At 61.4% G+C, this 24,434-nt stretch overlaps 1 protein-coding gene across 3 annotated transcripts in view; it reads left to right on the top strand.

The window, feature by feature from the left end:
• ZNF423 (zinc finger protein 423) overlaps positions 1-24,434 on the top strand; it is a 287,541-nt gene that overhangs the window by 247,558 nt on the left and 15,549 nt on the right. For all 3 annotated transcript variants that reach the window (XM_039880813.1, XM_039880815.1, XM_039880814.1), the window contains 2 exons: positions 12,645-12,776; positions 14,204-14,319. In XM_039880813.1, the coding sequence (XP_039736747.1) occupies positions 12,645-12,776; positions 14,204-14,319 (248 nt within the window). The remainder of the gene's footprint in view (positions 1-12,644; positions 12,777-14,203; positions 14,320-24,434) is intronic.

The following is a 24,434-nucleotide window of genomic DNA, read 5'->3' as shown; positions in this document are numbered from 1 at the left end:
TGGGAAACCATGGTTGGAGGGACGGAGGCAAAGTGGTCGGAAGGACAGAGGCAAAGCCCCGAGAACTGTTTGAATGAGGGCAAAGCGTCTGGAATGAGCAGGTCCTGCCAGGGAGGAGGCCCGTGGGGCGGGAGGGGCGGGTGTGCCCAAGGGTAGCGTGAGGTGGGCTGAGGCCCGGGCCCTCTGGCAGAAGGATGGAGCTTGGCACTGGGAGACAGGCCGCTGTGGGCTCTTGAGGAAGGAAGTGAAGTGATGGCCACAGAGCTTGGGGACGACTGTGCCGTGTGTGCTGGGTGGATTGCAGAGGGTGGGGGGGAGGGGGCCGGGAGGGTGGAGGGCAAAGGGTGCATTGCTGGCGTCGGACGTGGTGTTTCACGAAGGCGTCGGTGAAGGGTAAAGGCAGGACGCACACCAGGGCTGGGTGGAGGGGCATTGTCCTGCCGTGGGGTGTGGGCCTCGAGCAGCCTGGGTCTCCTCACAGCCAGTGGCATCCGTTCCCGCCCCTGGGCCGGCATGGAGAGCGGAGGGTGGCGTGGGGACAGCCTCCTCCCCGGTCCCCAGCCTCCTAGCAGGTAGTCTGAGCCTGGCCCCTGGCGCAGGCTGCCTATCCCGTTTTCTGGGGGTGGCGGCCCTCTGCGGCTGTCACTTAATGCCTCCTTGGGCTGGGAATGGGGGTTGGGATGGGTACAGACCTCAGGCTTCCGGGGCCTGCCGGGTGGGTGAAGGCAGGGCCAGGTGGGGGACAGGGCTGGCTGTGGGCACAGGTGGACTGGCCCGCCTCTGGGAGCTGTCTAGGGATGGCAGACCCCCGTTCTGGTCTCGGGGTGCTGGGCCGACACCATTCCAGATAACCAGCCGCCTGGCAGAGCTCAGCTCTGGGAGCCGAACGAACAGCAGCCCGCACTGATGTCCAGCCTGAGCCTGGTCGTCCAGCCCCGGGCCTGCCGGGGGAGGAGAGAAGGTGGCAGCCGTGTCGCCCCTGACAAGGGGGCGTGTGGTGGGCATGGCTGGGCGACGAGGGGCAGGGGTGAGAGAGCCGAGGTCGACCTAGCGAATGCCTCAGAGGCCACGTGACTCGAAGCGTCGCTCTCTCGTGGCTTTTTGGCCGAAGGAAACGCGCTCCCCAGCGTCGGCTCAGTGCTGCTGGGGTTGCCGGAGTCACGTGATGGCTCGAAGGCCGTGGCTTTGATTTGAACGTATTCATTTATTCCACGTTGCGTTTGAATTTCCCATCTTAGCTTCAGTTTTCACTTTACTCGGGACGCAGCAAAAACCCGGTTTTGCGAGCGCGGCCTGCGGAAGCAGAACGAGGAAGCTGCACAGACCGCCCGATAGAGCTTCGCAGACCCAGGCGCTCGCCTCCCTCTCGGCAGCGGGGCGAAGCCGGGTCAAACGGGGCATATCTGGGCTTTGACCGCAGGAAGTGTCCTCTGCTCACATTCTGATGTTTCTCGGGGACGTGCAGGATCTGGGGACACGGGGTGCGTGGTGAGGGGTGGCTCGGTGTGGGTGTGGCAGGTGGGCTTCTGGACCAGCTAGTCACCCGCAGTGACCGATCTGCTTTGCAGCCTGTCGGTCCAGAGCCACCCAACGGTTTGAGTTGCGTTTTTCAGAGAAACCGTATTCCTCTCGGAAGATCCTGCAGCTGCGTACTCTTACCTGCCCGGGCAAAGCGACCCATCGTTACCAGGGCAGGAGTTTAAGTTGAAGGTCATAGAAGGTCACATCTGAGCAGTCACCCATGCAGGGCGATCGCCACGAGAGCTGATGAGCGAAAGAGACGGGGCGTTCTTTACCATGTTTTGAAACACACGTGTGACGATGCGGTAGGTATTTACCAGTTGCCGGCTTTGTGCCACACAGCGTGTAGGCTCCGGGACTCCAGGGCTGAGTGAGCCGGGGACTCGGAACCCGGCCGGTCGCTCTGCTGTGCAGATCGGCAGCCACACTGCCGCTCAGCGCCTGAGATGTGGGACCAAACTTTCAACTTTATGTAACTGATTAATTTGGATTTAAATAGCCACGTGCGGCCAGCAGCTGACCAATCGGACAGTGCAGATCTAGCAGATGCAAACTCTTTAACGCTTCGCAATAGAAATCAGCCATTATGTTCTAGCGATGTCACTTATTTTTGCCCTGGTCGTTGCTGAGAGGTGAGGCTGCCCAGTGTCCACTGAGCATGGCCGGAGAGGAAGACGTGGTGAACTGCACTTCCAGGCCAAGCACAAGGTCTCGCTTTAAGCATTGGGAGCTGCAGGGCCAGTCCTGTGTCAGTCTGGATGGAGAAGCTTTGCAAAGCCTTGCTCCCTGCCTCTGGGTCGGCGCCCTGTGCGTGTACACGTGGACCGCTCTCTGGCTTTTTGATACATTGCTCTTGCTCAGTTCAAAAAAGGATGTTGGCGGGGGAAAAAAAATGATGTCAGCAGCAGAGAAAACCCCTTGTCGTGGAAGCAGGAGTAATGTGTGCGTCCCTGGCAGGGTCGGTGACAATAAGGGTTCCGCAGCCTGCCTGTCACGTTAATTGTATGTTATTAGAGGCCATTAATCTGAGGATTATTAGCACGATGGATTTTTCAGCAGTTGCCTCGTTGTAGAAAACTCGAATCTGAAGATGGGGGACACCCATCAGGAGGTGTTAAGTAGGTGGTGTGTTAAGGAAGGATAAGCTGCTGTTTTCACTGAGTGGGTCCCCGGGGGAGGTAGCAGAATCTTCACTTTCCGAGGGCCCTGGTCTTGTGCAGGTGGAAGCGGGTGAGTGTGAGGAGGGCGATGGGTGTTTCAGGCCCCCAAAGCCTCAGGTTCAAGGAGTTTGGGGGCAGGGAGGTTCTCTCCCCCTTTGGGTTCCGGGTCAAGGCCCACCGATCGGTCTGTGGTTGATTTGATTCAATCATCCCCTCTCTCTTTCCATTAAGTAGCTGAGACGGGCACATCCCATCTCTTGGTGGCGTGTCCAGGGCCTCTTTGGTGACTTCTTTTTTTCCCAAGACAACTGGTCACCTTGTGTCCTGAAGGTTACAAGCGCTCAGATTGTTGAGGGGCCCGGCTGCCACGAGAGGTCTGCCAACAGGGTCCTCTGTGAAGATGCGGTCTTTTCTCACTAACTGTCCAGGGCTGCGGGCACCCGGGCCTGTGTTTGCTGGCAGTGTGGGAGCAGATCGGAGAGCTGGAGGGAGCCTCTGCCTGTCCAGGTTCCCGTCTGACTGGGCCACCTCTGTTCGAGGTTCTTGGAGCACTGAGTGGGGCTGGGGGGCTAAAGGAGCTCCCCGCATGGGCCCAGCTATGAAGAAGAGCTGAGGCCACGTGCACCTGAGTGGGGCCCTCATTTCAGGCCCCACTTTTGACCGCCATGGAAGTCCCACTGAGTTTTAAGAGGGTAGGACAAGGAGGAGAGCCGCCCAAAAGTAGGAAACTTCGCTCATGGGGCATCAGAGCTGGCGGCCTCAGCAAGGCGCCGTTGAGCAGAGGGGTTTGAAATCCGGACACAGACTTTGCTGTTGCAGAAAAGGGGGCGTGGGACAGAGGTGGAAGAGGACAGAGACAGGAAAAGTGACCCGAGGCATCTCCCAGGGCGGACCCCACTGCCCCACGAGCCCGCAGGGGGCTCGTGCACACCGTTTACTAGACCCTGGGCACGGAGTTCCAGGGCGGAGTGGCGGCCGAGGTCACCACGGCAGCCGGGGTCGCAGTGACTGTCACCTGGCGGTCACTGTTCTTCACCTTCCTCTCGCTCACTGTGCACGACAGCCCTGTGAGGGACGGCCCTCACCCCACCTCGCGGACGAGGACACTGAGGCCTGGAGGGAAGGCGCCTGGCCAGTGTCACTCTGTGCGTCTGGGGTGGAGCCAGGCAGATCCCACAAGCTGCCTAGTTCTCAGCCATGTTCCCCGCCACTCCCCAAACGATCGTGTCTCGATGACACGAGGGCGAGTGGGGGGCAGTCTGTTGAGCTGTCCTGTTTGTGGTGATGGGAAATCTCAAGGGGACTTTACCCGGATCATCCTCAAGCTTAACTGACCCTTGGCTAAGATCCATCTGCCGTGGCTCTTGGGAGCCGTCGGTCGGTGGAACCATCTGGAATCTTCCAAGTTGAGTTTCGGAGGAGGCGAGAGGAGCAAAGTACTTGTGACTTAGGACAACGAGTCCTGGAGACGGGCCGTGGCCACAGGGCCGCCCTTGCCATGGGGACCCCGGGTGAGTGCGGGGTGGCTGAGCCAGCCAGGCCTTCCCGTGGGATGGGACCAGGAGGAAGGGCCTGCAGCTGTCCCCACTCTCAGCCTTCCTGTCCCAAACCTCAGCTCGACGCCGCCCCCAGGTGCCGAGAGCGACCCACGACATCTGCCTGGGAACACGTGGAGAATCTGGCCGGCCCTGGAACGAAGCCAGGCAGCCGAGTGATCGGGCCAGGCTGCAGTGACAAGCCTGAGTCACAGGCACGGGGCCGGACCTCAGGGCTCCACTCCCTCCGGGGACTTTTACTGGACGCTGCTGGGTGGAGGGGCGGGTGGGGACCCCTTTGCCCCCTCGTCCGCCCGCCCGCACGCGACACAGCTGGTGTGCGGAGAGGGCGTGGCCTGCCTCTGCCCCCCCGCGGCGACGTCACCTCCGCTCGGACCCGCGAGGCCGGCATCACGTCGGAAGGGGGCAAAGGCTGGTGGGCGCCTGGGTAAATAAGTATAAATAGTTTTCTTTCTGATATGTGACCGGATTATTTTCCAGTTGATTTGAAGCCTTGGCCCCAAGTGGCCCACAGATCAAAAAAAGATAAGGGTCAGTTACCAGGTTGAGCTCATTCTCCGTTGCCATGGCAACTGACCTCAGGCAACCCTCGGAGGACTACACCCAGCTCCCCAGGTGATGTTTTTACTGTCCACGCCATCAATCCCAAGCCTTTCAAAACTCAGACTGCCTAATTGTCAGGGCTCTGTTTTGAAGAGGCTCTGGGTCCCCGTGGGGCCCGGTTCAGGCTGCCAGAGCTCATTTATAAGCCTCTGTGAAACACGGGGGACCCTGAGGTGGGTCCCTCCTGGCCAGAAAGGCCTGGGAAGTTGCTTCCCTGGGGAGAAGGAAGGGCACAGCCCGTCCTCCAGGATTAATTAGGAAAATGGGAGGCCCAAATGGGGGCCGGCCATGGTGGGGCTTGGCTTCAAGCAAGGCTGAGCACCCCTGAGTGACGGGAGGCCCGCTGCACCCTGGCACTGGGGGTCCGGGGCACTGGGGATGCCGGGGTGTCGCGCTTGAGTGTCGAGCAGCCCCTCCAAAGACGCCCCACATCACTCCATCCCAGCCAGGATAATAGGAATGTGTCTCCCACTGTTAGCTGATGACTTCTCCGTCTTGTGTAGTGTGGACAAAAAGCGACTCTGGAAAACTTTGCCCTTTTTAGAGATCTGTACCGTACGGCCTCGGCAAAGAGCACTGCGCTGGCTCTGAACACAGTTTCGTGACAGCGGGATTCTGACGAGACCGGCTTCCCCAGAAGCTTGTTACAGAGCTCAGGGCCCCTCAAACCAGAACGCACACCCACGTCGCCACAGCACATTCAAATGCAGATTCTCCTTCTGCAGCTCTGGGGCGGGACTGAGGCTGCGTGTCGAACCAGCTCTCAGGGGATGCCAGGGCTGCTGCCGGGGACCACGCCATGCCGAGCGTGTCCAGGTGCCCCAAGGGCTTGGGGACCCAAGATCAGCACTTGCCCCACCCTCACTCTCCAGTTCTCCAGTTCCAGTTCCTGCCTGGCCTTTGGTGAAGGGCTCCCTCTGAGACGCTGCTTTTTTTCCTTTGGCCCTTGTCAACTTCCAATGTCATCTTCCCCCTTGCCCTCTGCCTGCCCGGGTCCATTTCCTGCTGGAATATAATGACAAATCGATCAACAGCCTGGTCTGGCTGTCTGGATATTGTTATTTACCCTCTTCTCTCTCTGCCCCAAAGTCTTTGTTCCTTAGAGAGAACAAAAGCCTGAGCCCCCACTGGCGTGTGCTCTGTCGTGTCCTGTGCCTGTTTGCCTGTTTGCTGTTGGTTATTTATTGGGGTGGCATCAGAAGGGTCCTCTCCTGGGGCCCCCTCTTGTTTCCGCATTTGCCTGGATGAATGCTGGGTGCTGTGCTCCCTCTTCATTATTTCCATGTGTCCTGTGTGTGTCTGAGCCTGGACCCCAGGACCTCAGGGGTCTTTACTGGACCCGATTTGGTCGGGGGAGGACCTCGGCTCCCAGTGCTGTGGAGTTGACGTGTGGTGAAGTTCATTGCCCCGGCAGGTGACGGAGGCTGCGTGCATCCTTCTGCTTTCCTTCCGCTGGCGAGGGTGCTGTCGTGGGGGGCCATGCGTGGCTGGGCTGCCCACGCTACCAGGTGTGGGGCCGCCTCCCGCCTCACCTGGGGAGAGTCCGCAGCCCTCCTGTCAGCCGGAGCTGGTGCAGGCGGGGCCCGCGGGCTCAAACGTGGAAATGTGGGTGGCCGGCCATGCGCCCTCCTTCTCACTGCCAGGTTTTGGGCAGTCGAGGTGGTCACAGTGTGGGGGTGGCTTGCTGGGCCCCAGGTCTCAGGTTCTGTGGTCTCTTTTGTACTTCGAAAAACCAGAGAGGGGCTGCCTGGGGCGATCAGCGAGCCCCCTGCTCCCCGGACCCCTCCCGTCTGCCACACTGTCGTAGGGGGGCCTGCTCCTCCCAGCTTCCCCTCCCTGCTCTGTGAGTCGTCGAGGGAGCCCTTCCCACCTGTGCCTCGGAGCAGGCCACACCGCAAGTCCTACGAGTGTGGGGCCCCTGGCAGATGGCACCCAGCACTTCCCCACACCCCTGACGCCACGTTCCAAGCAGCATACTAAGTGGTGTACACAGATCATTCATTTCCTGTTTCTTGAGAGCCTACTATGTGCCACGGCCTGTTCTCTGTGCTGGTGATGTAGCAATGAGCACAGTAGCCCTCACAGTTAAAACCCAACCAACTAACATGCCCTGGGGGCGGCAAACAGGATCTAGGAAGTTAAAGATGGCCAAGGAGCTAGAAAGGGTGAGGAGCTAGAGCGGGTGGGGGGGTCTGAAGAAGCCCCCCCAAGGAGGCCTCATCTGAGCAGACACCTGCATACTGCATGAAGTGGGGGTACGGGGAGGAGGCGGTCTCGGGGGGGGACGCCGCAGTGAGGGCAGGTGTCCTGTGGCAGGAGAAGCCTGCTCGGCGGCCTTGCAGAAACCCTGTGAGGAGTCTCCCCATTTTTTCTAGCAGAAGCAGCGGAAGCTCAGGGAGGTTAAGTAACTTGTCCGCGTACACACAGCGAGGGAGGGATGGGACTGGGGCTCAAACCCAGGTGTTCCTGGTTCTAGCTTCTGTGTCCTCGATTGCTGCTTCCCGGACGAAGGGGCTCTGTTAGGGCCCCTGTCAACTCAGGCGGCCGTCACTCGTCACTCATTCAGAGTGGGGAAGGCGTTAACGACAGCGCTCCCGGCTCAGCCTCCCAGCGGGGTCCCCGCTTAAGGAGGGCTGGGCAAGGCCCAAGGATGTGGCAGGAGCAGGTCACGCTGGTGCGTTGGAGCTCGGAGCTCGGGAACAATGCCCTGCCCCCCTCCCCGCCACAGCCCGCCGGCCCGCCCTCCCGGGCAGCAAATTACGGCCTGCGAGCGGGGCCCAGGCCTCCCTCTGACATCGGGGGGACCCACCTGGGCTTCACCGTCAGTATCCTGATAATCAGCGCTCTCTCCTCCTGGCTTCCCCCAAGACCTGTATGGAAATAAGTGCATGTCTGCCAGGGATCAAATGCTTTCGGAGACAAAAGTCGGCACCGGGGACAGCACGGGGAGCTGTGTCATCTCGGCACGGGGCTCCGCCACAAAGCCCTCCGCTTCTCTTTTGGGCTGACACAGTTTCAGCCTGAAAGGTTCCAGCAGCCTGACTTGGTTTTAAGCAAAAGCACATCCTATTATTTTTTTGAGAAATGAAGTGTAAAATTAACACTTATTATTCCTGAGCAGAGCTGAGAGAGAGAGAGAGAGAGAGAGAGAGAGAGAGAGAGAGAGAGAGAGAGGGGAGAGAGAGAGAGAGGCTGGGGAGGGAGGGAATGCACCTCTTGGCATTTGGTACTTGCTGCAGTTTGGGTTTTTTTTTTTAAATTTTTATTTTAAAAGATCATGGTAAATCGGCAGATCGCCAGTGCCGGCCGTGACTTCTGGGGACTGGGGGGCGAGGTGGGGTGCAGGGGGTGGGCGAAATCTGCACCTCGCTTCGCGGATGAGTCAGGCTGCACGACTCAAGTTGTGGGGTCCTCCCTCATGGACGCCTGTCGAGTGCCGTTGAAGGACAGTGTGGAGCGGAAGCGAGTGTGCGTGTGGACGCGCGGACCCTCGCGGCCCCCACCCGGGGCAGAGGGCCCGTGGAACCCAGGCAGCTTCAGCATTCTGCCCCAAGTGCCGCATGATCTTAGGGAAGTCAGGAAAGTTCTTCCTGAATTACCCGGGATGCTGCTGCCTGCAGTCCCCAAAACTTGGGACAGGATGAGAGGTTGTCAGCGCCCGCTGGGCGAGTGACAGTCAGCATCCACGGGCTGGCTCACCTTTGGCCACAGGCGTGCAAAGGAGCATCGCCCACTAACTAGGGCACCCCTCCCCCGCTCCCCTCATGTTCCTGGGTGGTTTCGGGGGCAGAGGTGCGCATAGTGGACACCCCACTGGGCCCCTCCTAGCCTCGTCCTTCAGAGAGGAGCTTTGTAGGCCAGAGGGCCCAGCCTCCGAGGGGAGCGCTTCTCCGGTCCGTGGGGACCCCTCGGGCTTTCGTGCTTTCACCTCACTTTTACTTTCCGCCGGCTTCATTTCCCCTCTCCCAGCTCCCCAGGTTCGACACTTGGGGGGGAGCTGAGACAGGACCAGGCACTGCGCGCTCTTGTCTGGCGCCCTTGATCTAATTAGCCCGGAACCTCCCATCGGTGCCGGCTGGGGCTTGGTGGTTTCGGTGGCAGCCGTGTGGGCCGTGGAGCCGGTGGCAGCTCTGGGGCTGCCTGGCCGTGCACATATTTCTGCATGTGGGTGCTGGGCGTAGCTGCATCTGTGAATCGGGGGGACCCGCTGATGAATTGCTCGGCACGCAGAGAGCGAAAAGTGACTGTCAGACGTGACTCCTAAGGTGCAGGAGCCTTCTCTGTCCTCTTGGTGTCTGTGAGTCAGACGGCCACGGCTCCACGCACGGCCGAGGGACGAAGGCCCCCGCTCGGCAGAGAGCAGTAGATCCTGCTCTGCCATCAGCCCGGGGGGTGGGCTCTGGTGGGCAGGGAAGAGGGCCTGGCCAGGGCTGGCTCTCCTCCATGAGTATTTCCCAAGCCCCTCCTGGGGGTCCAGGGACTGATGCTTCAGGGGCCTGAGGAGGAGGAGACAGCATCTGTGCCCACAGCCTGGTCGCCAGCATCAGGAAGACTCACGGGATATGGTTAGATGAATCCGGGGTCGCTGTGCCCAGCCAGGGGCAGCCGTGCGTGCTGGCCTAGTCAGGGGAGGCTGCCTGGAGGTGGTGTGCAGTTGGAATGCATACAGATAGGGAGGGCTTCAGAATACCACCCCCAGCTGGCTGTGTGGCCTCGGCTAGCGGTCTAATTCTCTGAGCCCATTTTTTCTTCTCTAGAAACGTGTTTTCCCAGCAAGCAGGGTTAATTCAGAAATTAAATTCACGTTATAAACCGTAATAGAAATCGCTGTACAATTGTCATTTTCACATACCCTCTGCCTCATAAATATCCACGAGGTTCCACATTCTAATAGGGAGGCCACGTATAACGTTGATATCTCATTCATTCATTCATTCATTCATTCATCCATTCATCCATTCAGTTCTTGAACCCATACTCTGTGCCAGGTACTGAGAAGCATCATTTATGGGGCAGGGGGTGGGTTGGGGGTCTTCCGAGGCTGCCCCCCACACCGAGGCCATCTCTAATTATGATGAGAGCCTCCCCAGGGGAAGTGGGGGGTGTGCATGGGGCTTGTGCGGTGAGCGTGCTGAGCTCGCCCTGTGTCCCCAAACTTGTCAACGAGTTCCTCTGCCGCTAGGATAAATGGAGATCTGCCTGAGTGTCTGTCGGGTGCATGTGGCCTAGTTGCCAGGGCTCCAGGGGCACGACAAACACCCGGCAGATTCCAGCCGGTGGGCTATGTGGGGCAGGCCACCTGCCCGCGCACGTGGCTCCGTGTGCCTCTGCGGTGGGATGGCTGGGCCGGGGGGACTCCTGCTGTCCCCGCCAGCCCCTGCCAGGGCCTGGGGACCAGGGGACTGGCCAGGAGCCTCAGCCCATCTGTGCTTGTGCCGTGGCACTGGCAGAGCCCCTCTGCTACCTAATTCTTGTCTTTGAGGGCGGATCGGAGCACCTGGTGCCTTTGGTGAGGCTGGTTCCCTGGGGGACCCCGAGGGGGAGCCGTGTCCTTGGCTGTCCCAGATAACGTTCTCGCCGACACCAGTGTGCCCGGCGACAAACACCGAGTGCTTGCTGTGTGTGAGGGACGAGTCAAAACCCCGTTTCTTCCCATTATGAATTATTAATATTATTAACTTATTTAATTCCCACACCAGCGATGAGAGTAAGGCTGTTTGGGGATGGGGGTGGCTAGGGTGACTTTGTTTTTAAAGACCTTATTTTTTCGGAGCAGTGTTAGGTTTGCAATAAAACTCAGAGGCGGCCCAGAGCTTTTCCTTACGGCCGCCGTCGCACACAGGCGCAGCCTGCTCGTCCTTGGCATCACTCGCCACGGCGGCCCTTCGCGTGTGTGTGTGCAAAGATGAGCCTGCTCTGGCCCATCGCGGTCACCCGAAGTCCATGGTTTGCCTTGGGGGGCCTTTCCCCTCGGCGTTGTGCGCTCTGTGGGTTTGGAGGAAGGTGTGATGACACGTACCCGTCATTGTGGCACCACGCAGAGTATTCTCGCTGCCCTAACGGTCACCTTCCATCCCTCCTCCGCCGCCCTCTCTGGAAGCCGCCGACCTTATTGTCCCCACGGTTTTGGCCTTTCCGTGATGTCATGCAGCGCGTGGCCTTTGCAGACTGGTCTGTCACTCGGTGACGTGCGCTCACATCTCCTCCGTGTCCTTTTGCGGCTCTATAGCCCGTTGCCTTTTAGCGCTGAATGATGACCCACGGCCGGGTGCGTCACAGTTCATTCCGTCACCCACCGAAGGGCATCTAGGCTGCCTCCCAGGCTCGGCAGTTATGAGGAAAGTTGCTGGACACGTGCGTGGGCGGGATTTTGTGTGGACGTAAGTTTTCTGCTCATGTGGGTAAGCGCCAAGGAGCGGGACTGTGGATCTTAGGGTACGAGAATGTTCGGCATTTTGAGAAACTGCCGGGCTGCCTTCCAGTGAGTGTGGCAGCGACGTTGTGCACCCTGCCGGCGAGCGAGGCCTCCGGCGGCTCCCCGACCTCGCCAGTGCGCGTGGTGTCGCTTCTCCGGGTGTTGGCCCTTCCGATAGGAGCATGGTGGTGAGGAAGGCTGTCAACAAGCATCTGAGAAAGGGAGAAACTGAGGCACAGGCTCCCCGACTTACCCAAGACCATGCAGTAAGTGGCAGCGCCAGGTTCTCACCCCGGGAGATGTGTGATTCTCTGCCACGCCCTGCTGACCACCGTGTCACACTGGTCGCAGGTGCCAGGCCCTTCCATCCCCTCGCAGTGGCCCTCCCTTACAGTGTGAACCGATGCCCAGGCCACAGGACGTGAAGCTAGGATTTGAACCCTGCCTGCCAACTCCGCGTGGGTGCCACACGGGCGTGTCGCTGGCCCTCGGGGCTCGCTCTCTTCCCTGGGACCTTTGAATGAGGGTTTGGGGTCACGGCAGCTCCTGGGTGGGGAGATGGAGCCACTTTCTGACCTGGAAGCAGGACAGGGTGTCCGCCCATTGTTTAATGAGCCACCAAATAGGCCATCTGTTTCAGAGTTTAAAAGAGGTCTGTCTGTCTGTCTGTTTTTGGTGATATCTTCCAGTGGCTGCCCATCCCTCTTAGAGTAAAATCTCAAAGTCCTCCAGTGACTGTAAGGTGATATGCACCCCTTGTCCCCTCTGACCTCACCCCCACCTTGTCCCCGGCCCCCTAGCTCAGGCACGCTGCCCCTTGCTACTTAGCACGAGCTCACCTGAGGCTTTGCTCTGACTCTTACCTGGAGAGCTGCCCGTGTTCTCACGTCAGCCCCTGATGCGGTGTTATGTTCGACCCTCTGTTCATTTTCTGCCTCCCTACCCACTAGAACGAGGGCAAGTATTATATGTTCAGTCCCCACTCAGCTCAGTGCTTGGCACACAGTACATGCTCAGTAAATATTCTGCTGGAGTTTTAAAAATCCTGGTTGGATCCCCTTCCCTGGGCAGACCCCGTCTGGGGCCCTGTCCGTGTGACGTAGTCTTGGGTTCGAGCTGTTGAATGCGGCCTGCACAGCTTGTCACTGGACCAGCAGGAGAAGTCACAGCAAATGACACTTTCGAGAGCCAAAGTGTGGGGCCAGGCCCCTGGGGCGCGTACGCCTTGGAGCCGGGCTGTCTGGGGCTGGGATGGGCTCGGCTCTGCGGCCCCTACACCAGCCGTGGTCCTGGGGGTCGGGGAGGGGCCGGCTGGGCGTGCCGGGGTCCGGGGGCTGCTTCCGGAGCACGTGGCGTGCCGGGCCGCTGACGGGCGTGGTTTCCTTGCAGAGGAAGGCATCAACCACGAGTGTAAACTGTGCAACCAGACGTTCGACTCCCCGGCCAAGCTCCTCTGCCACCTCATCGAGCACAGCTTCGAGGGCATGGGTGGCACCTTCAAGTGCCCCGTGTGCTTCACAGGTAAGGGCCCCGTGGGGAGCGGGCAGGGGCCCTTGGCTCGCTAGACCTCGGCTTGTGCTCCTGGCCGGACACGGACCCGGGGTTCACGGGGAGGTCCCAGGGGATCCCCAGCCACAGCGCCCTGCCTGCCTCCATGCAGACCTGCCCCTGCCCCTGGGCCCTCTGGCCGCCCCTTCGAGGCTGGTGGGGTGGCTCCCTTCCTTAGCCCTCCCCTCACCCCTGCACTGAGTGGCTGCAAGTCCTTAGCGCCCCCGGCCCTGGTTCAGGGGTCCCTGCCTGGGCCCCAGGCTCACCTCCCTGCGCCGGCAGCTCTGTCCAGCACTGGTGGTGCTCCCCCGGCCCCTGGCCTGTCACAGCCCATGCTCCATCCGCGCTCCAGGCCGCAGGAGTCAGGCGGCTCTGCCGGCCAAGCCTCAGCCCCCAGACTGGCTGCCGGCCCAGGCGAGCGGCTGTCCCAGCCCGAGGCGAGTCTCAGGGGCTCTGCCCGCCCCCCTCCTGCTGCCCAGATGGCAGCCGGTGTGCGTGGGGGCGCTCGGCCTTCCTCTGCCTTCCCCAACATCTGCTGTCTGCCACGGCAGGAAGCCCACCCTGGGGAGGGCGCCTGGCAGGAGGGGCTCTCTGAAGAGCTCCCCTCCCAGACATGCAGCTGCCTCTGGGTGCCCAGGGCCGGGCTCCTGCTGCTGAAGCCGGGGTGCAACCTGCTCACGTCAGGCCTGGGGAATGGGCTCTGCTGTGGGCAAAGCCCTCACACCCACACCCCCCGGGGGCTCCCCAGGGCCCTCTTCCCCTTTCGCCTCGGGACCTCCCCCATCCCCCCGCCGATCTGTTGTATCACACTCTGTGGGCTAGGTGGGGGCTGGCTCCGCGGGGCCCCAGCCGCTGAGACCGCTGATCCAGGATGCGGGGCCCCCGTGTGGGACAGCAGCTTAGTAACGACCATAGAGCTCCTCATTGTCCCGGACGCTGCACTAAGTCTGCTCGGTTCCATTCTTGGCTCTGCCACCTGCTAGTGGCGGGTGGGACCTAGGACAAGTCATTTAATTTTCCCGGTGCCTCCGTTTTTCGTCTGTACGATGGGGACGAGCACCCTGCCTGCCTATGGGCCCGTGCTGTGTTCGGGGAGCCCGCACGTGGCAGGGATCTGGCAAAGGATGATCACGACAGTGACGTTGTGCAGGATTAACCCACGTGGTCCTCCCAGCCACTCAGTGAGCGATGTATTTTTAAAGACCCCCACTTTTTGGGTGAGGAAATGAAGCCCCGAGAGGTTAAGTGACTTACCCAGTGCCGCACACTGGTAAGTGGCAGAGTCAGCTCCACTGGCTCCGGCCGCCTCCGGCAGGCACCAGCAGGGCTGCCACAGAGGCCGGTCACTGGGCCTCGTGTGGCTGCTGGGCGGGCGGCTCCTGAGGCCGCGTCCTCTGCAGTCTTCGTCCAGGCCAACAAGCTGCAGCAGCATATCTTCGCCGTGCACGGACAGGAGGACAAGATCTACGACTGCTCGCAGTGTCCGCAGAAGTTCTTCTTCCAGACCGAGCTGCAGGTCAGTGCCCTGGGCCGCTGCCCGCGCCCTGCCCGGCGCCCTTCGGGGTCCCCGTGGGCCCTGGGGGTGTCGGGGTGAGCTGGGACACAGGTAAGGTTGCGCTGCAGTAACAAACACCCTCCGATCTGTGTGTTCACGCGGCAGAGCTTGACGTGTGGTTCGTGCTCCACGTCCAGGCAGCGGGCGGGGCGGGGCCGCCTGCTCACCCCACTCACTCAGCGGCCTGGGCCCGGGGAAGCCCATCTCCGGTCGCCCGAGGCGGGGCGGGGGAGGGGGTGCCTCACGCACCCGCTCTCAAAGCTCCTGCTGGGGAATGACACACCTGCCCACGTCTCACGCTGCCTTGGCCAGAGCAGGCCAGGCGGCCGTGCCTCGTTTCACAGGGGCCGGGGAGGGAATCCTGCCCTGTGCCTGGGCGAGGAGCTGGCATGTGTCAATACCCCAAGGGCTGGCACCCGCCATTGGCCCTCAGGGTGTGTCTGCCTGCCCACACATCCACACAGGTGCCGGCCCTGTGCCCAGAGGTCCACCCACCCTCAGGGACGAGGCTGAGGTCACTCGAGGGTGGCCTTCTTCTGGGGTCGACGGGACACAGTGTGGCCTGTTGTGGGGCAGCCCCCTTTTCGCGGTGTTGTGGCTGGTCCCCACAGCCAGGCCCTGACCGGTCACACAGCTGGTGGCAGCCGTCTGCTGCCTGTGGAGGACTCCGGGGTCCAGCATCTGATGGTCAGGGGCCCGTTCCCGCCGGGGCGCTTTGCCGGAAAGCCTGTTTCCTGTCATTCCTCAGGTTGCTCCTCTGAGTCCCTGTAGGTCCCTGTATCGGTGACACAGATTCATCTCATCACAGTGTGGGACAGATGTACGGACCCAGGCCCAGAGAGGGGGTTCCCCTGACAACCGGCCACCAGCAAGGCAGTGACCCCGCCCGAGCCCCACCGCCGACTCCCTGGGGACCCACATCTGAGCGTGCGCCTCTGTGCTAAGGGCTGAGGGGACAGCTCGGTGCCCTCACTATCATGTGACCAGAAGGGCTTGCGCCAGTACCTGACCAGCAGGCTGTCCAGGGAGCCTCCTCCCTCGTGCACTGGCTGTGAGCCACCTCGCCTGCCTCCCACCTGCCTTACCTGCCTGGCCCAGCTATCAAAATAGGCCCCGGGTCCCCAGACACCTGAAGCTCTTTATAGCCCGGAGGACAGGCCTCCTTTAAACCCAGCGGTGCGCATAGACCACGATTACTTAAACTGGGGACTCGCTCGGCCCCGGGTCCTTCCGCGCTGTCCCGGACGCCGAGAGAGAGGTGTGCTCTCCTCGTTGGCTTTGCGGGCTGTCCCCGAGGCGTGTCTCCCGGCCGAGGTCATCGGCACCGCGGTGCCAGAGGCCCCCCTCCCCACGCAGAGGAGCCGCGGCTTCAAGCCGGCAGTTCTCACGTCAGCTGCAGCCACCTGCGCCGCAGACGGTGCCAGACACCAGAACGGCTCTTGTGAGCCGGTGGTTTCCTGGGTCACCCCGTCAACCTTTAGGGCAGGCCCTCAAATGCCAAGAACCTCGCTAAATTACAGCCTGAACGAGTCACTATTTTCTGCAATTAATGATTTTAATTACAGACCATTTAAATGTGGATGTGTTGTAGCGATGCCAAATCTATGCAAATCATGGCTTTCGTTAAGTAGCTCGAATAGCAATTTTCTGGTGTTTTGAGAGGAGAGTTTTTCAGGCCCCGATGTTTCTTCGTCACCGAGCCGGAGCGGGGGCTGGCGGGCGGGTTTACTCCCCTGGGGTGGCGTGGGGGTTATGTGGTGCCGCAGGGCAGGGCCGGGTCATGACTGGGCCTTGACTGGCTCTCACGGCCGTAGGCATGGGTCTGGACCTTGCGAGGTGTGGCCTGGGTCAGTGACGCTGGCTCCCAGAGGATGTTCTCTTAGGGTGCATTCATAGGAGCGCAGCGGCCAGGATGAGGGGGGCACCAGTCCTGTTTGATTCTGAGTTCACCTGACACAGCCCAAAGGCCGAGGCTAATTCTAAGGACTCGGACAAATGGGGCCACGTCCCTAACAGTCAGGTGAGGAGCAGGAACGGGGACTAAGCTTTGCTATCCATCTGTTCAAAACGCGTGTCCGGAGGAGCCGCTATGTTCCGGATCGAGGAGCTGGCAAGACAAGGGTGAATGAGACCAAGAAACACCCACAGGCCCCCGTTCTGGAGGGACCGATGGGTGCTGTCCAGTGGGGTCAACGGCAGGAGAAAATAGACCGGGTAACAGGCCAGAGTGCGAAGCAGGGAAAGGTGGGGTACTCCCCGTGAGCGTGATCAGGGAAGGCCTCTGCGAGGAGGTGGCATTTGGGCCTGGGTGGCAAGAGGGAGAGGGAGAGGGAGAGGGAGAGGGTGAGGAGGAGCCACGCACAGGCCCTGTGGTCAGCGTGAGCCCGGGGTTGCCGAAGGCAACGTGTGGCTGCAGTGCAGGGCGCGGGGGGCTGTGTGGGGCCGTGTGAAGGGGTCGCGGCCGGGGCTGCGGGACGGCGAAGGCGTCTGGATTTCTCCCCCGCTGTGGCGAGGAGCCGAGTGGAGAAGACGTGTTATCTGATCTGCACCCCGCATCGAAGTGTACGGGGTTCGGTCTTTGAAAGGCCAAACTGCTAAGTGAATGAAAGTCAGACTGGGAGGAAATCTTTGCAAATTCACGTATTTGATGAAGAACTTATATTCACAACATTTCGAATAAAAGTCTCCAAACTCAAGAGTGAAGCGTGGGGAATCAACTAAAAAAATGAGCAAAGAACTCGCGCGCTTCTCTGCAGACGTGGGGATGCTTGTCACTAGTCCTCAGAGAAACGCACGGCGTGCGTCACCGTGACTAACTATGAGAATGACTAACGTGTGTCACCGTGCACCGATGAGCACGACTAAACCCAAAACGGAAGCCCGACGACAGCCGGTGTCGACTGGGGCGTTGAGGGCCGGTCGGAAGACTCATTCTGCCCTGGAAGAATCGCAAGCCGACACGGCCACGTGGCAGAAGAGCCCGTGAGCTTCTCGTAAACACAGTTGGCGTGCAGGCTCACGGTCCCTCTCCCGAGTGTTCACCCGAGAGAACGGAACACATGCTCACACAACAGCCGCCACAGGAGCGTGACAGCGGCTTTATTTACAGTGCCCCCTCATTGTCCCCGGGCCGGCGAACGGTCGGACAGAGGTGGTCCCCGCATACAGTGGACGACTCCTCGGGGCCGAAAAGCGAGCCCCGGGACCCAGATGCCACGTGAGGGAAGCCGGCCCCGCGGCTCGCGCTGCTTGGTGGAACCTGTGTGCGCGGCCTTCCGGAAGAACGCAAGGACGCAAGGACGGGGAGCACGCCGGTGGCTGCCGGAGGCCGGGCCGCAGGGGACAAAGCGGGAAGACTAAACAAGGTTCGTCTCAACGTGCACGTGTGCACGCGCGCGCACACACATGCGCACACACGTGCACACACATGCGCACACACGTGCACACACACGCACACGCGTGCACACACGCACACGCGTGCGCACACACGCACACGCACACGCACACGCACACGCCCTGAGAGCGGTGGGCCAGGCGGGGGCGGGGAGCCCGCCCGACTGTGAGCCAGGAGGGGACCCGGCTGGATTGCGGAGGAATTGAGGGGACAGTCGTTTTCAAGCGTTTTCTGCTTCATCGGGAGGAGCGGGTTCTCAGGCTGCTCCAGGTCCCAGGACGTCCGGTCACAGGCAGACGCTCAGGTCGTGACTTTCGGTCTCTGACGGTCACGGCCCAGGCAGCACTCTCCAGCGGTAGCTCCAGCGAGGTGGGCGTTGCAATGGTGGGGCAAATGGGTGGCTTCCGGATGCCCAGAGCAGGAAGTGTGACCGAGTTTTCGGCGTCTGGTTCCCAGGACCCAGGGTCCCTTTATCAAGCCAGACGCCGTGCCTCTGCCTGGCACCGACGTGTTCTCTCTGCAGCTGACTTCCTGGGCTCCTGTGTCGGGGGGAAGGTGGCCAGCACCGCCACACCCCGTCATTCCTGCTGAGACGGACACACTTGAGTATTTCACCAGGGCCTTTAGGGTGGGGATTTGGCTACACACGTAGCCACGAGGAGCACCCAGCTAACGCAGGAACAGAGACTGCAGGTGACAGCCAGCCTACAGGCGACAGGTTCTAGAGCCTTCCGGTCAGCTGTCCAGCCCCGCTCCACTGGGGCCACACAGTACGAACCAGCAGGGGAAGGGGAGCATGGCTCGCAGACACTGCCAGCGTCCACTACACGGGGAGTCCGTCTCCAGATGGAAGAAGTGGGGGTACGCGCGCACAGCGCGTGTCTGAAATGCTGCCGGGGGCGAGGGGAGCACCGTCTTTGGGAAAGCAGCTCTGTGTTTGAAGCCTTGCTCCATCATTTCCTGGCCGTGGGCCTCGGTTTCCTTATGTGTAAAATGGGCTATTAATTGTCCCTACACTGTAGAAGGCCCTTGGTACGGTGGCCGCCACCGACAGAGAGCCTGATAGATGCTGTTATCATTAGCATTTGCCGTCACTATTATCAGCGTGTTGTTAGCACTGGCCATTTGAAGGGCGGAGGCCTTTTTAGGGTCCCCTCCACTAGGGCCTCACTGTGATCTCATGATTTCTGGCCTGAGTTTGAACAAAGTGAGCCTGAATCCTTCCTCTGTAGCCACGTCTCAAGGCCACGGGCACAGAAGACCCACGCTGGGCACGGGGCGGGCCGTGCATGCAGTGCGAGGCAAGGCAGGCAGGGCAGAGGCCAGGGCTTCAAGCCCCTCCTCTTACACGTTTGTGGGTGCTTCGGCCCTGGCCTTTCTCAGCACCCTGCGTTCCTTTGCTGTGCCCGAGCTCGGTGGGGTGCGGTGTGCAGATGGAGGTCGGGGTGTGAGACGGTGTCAGGGCTGTTGGCTCTGCATTTCCAGCCTCGGGCCTCGGCAGATGACGGCCTGGGGCCCTGTGGGCCCCTTGCCAGGGCGAGCTGACCGGAGGGGCGGGGAGGGCTCTCTCCACGCAGCCCAGCTGTTTCTGAGTCCCCGTGGACACCTCTGTGCCCACAGACCTGGGGCATGGACGGCCCCCGCTCCTCCCCAAACCACTCTTCACCATCGCCGAGGAGGGGCATGAGGGGGTGTGGCCTCAGGCACGGTGGGCAAGAGCCCCGGAAACTGGACAAGGAAGAGGACAGCCGCCTCCTGCGTGAGTCCGTCCTGTGCAGCAGGCTCTGCTGCACGCACTCTGTGTGCATTGTCTGTAACCCGCGACGTCGGCACTCAGCCCCATTCACAGACACGGAGACTGAGGCCCCCAGAGGTTAAGCGATTTGCCCAGGGTCACTGGCAGACGGCAGAGCTACGTGCAAAGCCCAATTGTCTTGGCCACCAAGGCAGACAAAAACCCTCCAAAGTTTACACGATTGCCATTTATATGAGCTAATAGATTTAAATGAGGCCTGCAGTGCCGAACTATAAAAAGCTTTCATGTCAGGGGACCCAGAGACTATTTCAGTTGTTGGGCCAAGCAGGTAGCACAGGCAGCAGCAGCAGGGGACGCGGAGGGGACACGGAGGAGCCTGCCGGTGGGCGGCCCGGGTGGGAGCACCCTGGGCCCTGACCTGCGGGAGCCGGGCCCCTGGGCCGAGCTCGCTGGGCCGCAGCTTGACGCCTGGAGCCTGCGAGGCTTCTGCAGCCGGCGAGGGCGTGAGTCCGGCTCAGGCCAGGCTTCGAGAGAGGAAGGGTCAGTCCAGTCGTGCAGACAGGGACGTCACAAGACCTCAGGCTTCCCAGTGCTACTGCCCCAGCCCTGCTCTGATGGCAGCCTGGGACCTGCCGGTGCTGTCACAGGGAGCTGCAGCCAGAAAAACGGGGCTGCTGGCATCCTGCGGACCTGGTGGGTGCCGCCCCATGCCCAGGGCCCTAGACTCCCACATCGACAGAGCGAGCGGCTGCCGGAAGCACTTCCTGAGTGGCCCGTAGTGGCAAAGTGGCCAGCCCAGCGTTGCGTGGGTGCATTTAAAGGATTAGCTCATGCTGTTTGCTTGAGTGTGCCTAATGACGCCGCTTCCAGCTAAATGATTGTCATTGATTAAAAGCGGAGCGAGGTGTTCTAACGAGCAACGCAGAGCAGCCCTTCCGAGGGGGCGAGCTGGGCCCTGCGGGCGGGTCCTGGTTCCTGGCCAGGGGAGGTGTGCGTGAGCCGGGCCGTGCGCTGAGCGCCTCTGGGACGCTTCCCTCTGGTCCCGAGGGAACGTGGGGCCTGAGCCTCCCCTCGTTCCTCTTCCATCCAGCAGGCACGTGTTCGGTGCCTACTGTGGGCGCATCACAGGCCCGGGATGCAGCCGGGACCTCTCTGTTCTCGTGGAGCCGGCGCTCCGTGGGAAAAACCAACGCTAAGTCGGTAAATACAGGGACTGAGTCGTTTCCGGTTGTGGAATTATGATGGCAAAGCACTGCGTTGTGATGGAGAATGCACGTGTGTGTGTGCACGTGTGTGTGCGTGCGCGCATGCGCGTCTGTGTGCGTCTGTGTCTGTGTGTGTTGGGACAAGGGTGAGGGAATGTTAGGAATGAAAAATCGGATCGAATCTTCAAGGAAGCTGGCGCGTCATCGAGTGCTGAGGGTTAGAAGGAGCCGGTATTGGGTAGGGGGGAGTCGTTCCAGGAAAGGGAACAGCCAGTCAGGCTCAGAGGCACGGGCAGATTTGGGGTGTCCCAGGAACAGAGAAAAGGACAGTGGGGCTGAAAGGGTGTGAGCAAGACGGACGATGGTTGTGCCCCCTTGCGTCCTGCTGGGCTGTTCTTGTCTCGCCCGCTCGGGCAGGTGGGGCTTCCTGGATGCCCGTGCACCTGCCAGTGCGTCCGCTTGAGTGACTTCTCTCCTCGGGCCTCAGGGCCTGGCTCAGTTGGTCCCCTCTCCGAGAACCCTTTGCTGATCCTCCTTCCTTCGGCTTGGCCGGCCCTGGGTTTAAACTCTGATCCCTTTGCCAATACAGATTACAGGAGTAATAACGATGTCCACATCCGAGTTTCCACTCGAACGTGAGGTTTTGGAGAGTGAAGACTCCCTCAGCCAGCCAGCCAGCCAGCCATTCACCCATCGCCATGTGTGTTACCATTATTTTTAGTTCCTAGAAAGTAGGAAGGTAAAGGGAACACAAACAGGGAGGGGGGAAGGAGGGGGCTGCCGGCCGTAGACTCTGAGAGCCATTCAGAGAGTTCCCGGTCCTTCCCGGACGGGTGGCCAGGCAGCCAGTTTCCTTGCCTTTTTGGGCTGTCGTCGGATCCAGCCAGATAATTCTAAGTAACAATAATTAAAAGTGAGTAGTGCTCTAGGCACACGCTTCGCATTTGACTCTTTGGCTGAGCTCCCCGTGAGCATCGGCATCTTCCTCCTTCCTGCTTAGAGACAGCCAGTCTGTGCCACCCAGTGCCGCGGGTCAGCGGGCCCCGCTGGCGTGGCCTCGGGGAGGGCGAGGGAGGCGCCCGGTGACACCGGCCGCTGCTCGCCTCGGCGTCCGTTCCGGGTGCGCCCTCCCTCGTTACTGTCCATCGCTGACACCCGCACCTCCCTGGCCTCGGTTTCCTCCTCCGTGAGGTGCAGTAAGACCGCCCGGGAAGAAGGGGTGGTCACGTGTGTGAAGCTCTTGGATTATACGCTTTGCTGCGGGTGACGGTGGCACATCTCGGGGAACGGTCACTTTGTGTGTCCTGCCGTTCCCACCAGGGCAGGACACCAGAGCCCGGCACAGCTCGAATTCTCTCAGATATGGTGACACGCCGTGGCAGCGCCGTGCCCACGCCGTGGGGCGGACAGCCTGGCTTCAATCCTAGCCCCACAACTGAGCAGTTCTGTGACCTGAGCAAGCCACCAACCCGCTCTGGGCCTCAGTAGATGGGGGGAATGACAGCCCCCTCCTTGTGGAGGCCTGGGGGCCTGGAGGCGGTGGTGCCTGGAAACCCCTGGGCTCCAGGTCTGGCTCAGAGTCCAGGCGTGGCCGGCGTGGGCCAATGTCGTCATCGCCGTGACCGTGGCCTGGCTGCTGTGGGCTCTCGGTTTACATCTTCACCGACACATTTGTTCAGTCCGTCGAGCGTAGACATGCTCCACGTGGCCCACGAATGTTTACTGAGCACCTACTATGTGCCAGACGTGTGCAGGAGCTGGGGGCACCGGGGCCTAAGTCCTTTGTGTCGCGAGCAGGGGAACAGTGGACTGGTGAGGATGGCCAGGAGGAGTGTTTATCGTGTGTCACAGGGACCACACAGCATGATGCACAGTAACGCGGTGCAGTGCGGCGATGTAGCATCTCACCTCCTGTCCTAGGCTAAATATAACACAGCCGCTGGGCACAGCAGGACCCCACAGCTGGGCCCACGTGACACCACGGGACACTCGGGGGCCTGGGCTCCGCGCCCTGCTCGCTGTGTCTGGGCACCGTCTTCTCTGTCTCCTGGGTGGGGCAAGGCCTTTGCTGCTCAGATAAGTAGCAGCATCCCCATGTCCCCTACTGCCGCCACCCCTGGTGCTGGCCGAGCCTCCTGGGGGGCCGCGTGGGGCGGTGTGGGGTCTGCTTCTGGAGAAGACCGGGGTGGGTGCTGACTCTGCACCTTGTGCTTCCGAGGCCCGGGGTGCAGGCCCGGGCCATCTACCCCAATGAGGAGACATTTCCTAAGCGCTTGCGAGGAGCCTGACCCCACCTCTTCACACGCACAGGCTTTTGAGACCTCACGGTGACCCCAGGAATGAGGCACCCTATGATGTTCATGTCACAGAATGGTGAACTGAAGCTGCCCAGGGTCACACAGCGGCCAGAGGTGCGGGGCTGTGACCGCAGGCGGCCCGACTCTGGTATTTGTGTTCTTGGCCCTGAGGCCAAGGTGCTGGGCCTGCCCACGACTCTCGAACCCGCCAAGGGCGGGCCTTGGGGTGCTGGAGGTAGGGTTCAGCTTCCGGGGGCAGGAGCTCCAGAGGGTGGCTCGGAGGCCGCACCGTTCCTGGGGCGGCTGCCATGGTCAGCGCAGACGGGAGCAGGGGAGGGATTGGCGTGGGAGGGGCCTGGCCCGGCTCTGTTCAGGGGCCCTCACGAGCCCCGGGGCCCTGCCAGCCCGAGCGATGAAGCGTGCGGAGGCCCAGCTGGGGACTTGGGGGCTCCCCCCGAGGCCCGGCTCCAGGCAGAGATGGCACTTGAAGTCGGCCTCAGGCTGCCCGTCTGCCCATCGGAGCCTGTCATTCATGCCCTAGGGCAGGGGTCCAACCAACTTTAGGGGGCACCATGCCATCGTGGCAGATGGGCGCGGGGGAGCTGCCGGGCGCCTCGAGCCATTGTGTGCGCCGTGAGCCCCGGCCCGCGCCAGCACCGTCTCAGCAGGGACCAAATGCCTTCAGTTTCTTAGAGACAGCGACGGTGCTGAGAACAGCAGGTGCTGTTTGGGGGGGGCTCCCAGAGGCTGGCACCACACAAAGCCCTGCTCCCCCAGACTTAGAAAAGACACAGTCGACCTACAGGAAGGACAGCCTGGCCTTGGGGGCCAGGGCTGAGTCTCAGAGTTGCTCCTTGCTGTCACAGTGACTTGGGTGTGGGACCGCCTCTCTGAGACGCCCTGTTCTGCCCTGGACAGCGGGCCAAGGCCGCCTCTCCCGAAGCGTCGTGTGGGGGTGCCATGCCAGTCTGGTGGGACAGAGGGGCACGGGGGCGGCGTTGGGGGTAGAGTCGTGGCCACTCCACTATCTCAGACAGTGTCCTGTCACACAGCTCGTCAGCGGCAGGGCCGAGCCGACCCTGGTGGGGTATCAGCAGGCACCCCAGGCCCGGCGGCGAGCCCCCTGCGCTGACTGTCCTGTTTCATCCTCAGGACGGTCCTCTGAGGCCGGTGCTGTTCTCTCCCCGTTTTGCAGTTGGGGAGACGGCAGTGCCGTGGCCGAGGTGGGGTCTGAATCCCGGCTGCAGAGCCTGAGCATGGAACCGCTGACCCCAGCGCCGTGACGGGCCTCTCTCTGGTTCGTGTTGAAAGTGCGGCCTGCTTTGTCGCTCGTCACAGCGGTCCGCCTCCCCGACCCGTGGGGAGCGGGGGCGGCCGCCTCCCCCAGAGCGCAGGGCCCGGCGTGGCCGGGGTGCCTGGCCCCC

The sequence above is a fragment of the Pteropus medius genome, unplaced genomic scaffold (genome assembly GCF_902729225.1).
Source record: "Pteropus medius unplaced genomic scaffold, Ma_sr-lr_union100, whole genome shotgun sequence".
Classification (NCBI taxonomy): domain Eukaryota; kingdom Metazoa; phylum Chordata; class Mammalia; order Chiroptera; family Pteropodidae; genus Pteropus; species Pteropus medius.
The sequence above is the reverse complement of the archived record's forward strand: the minus strand, read 5'-3'. Positions and strand labels throughout refer to the sequence as shown.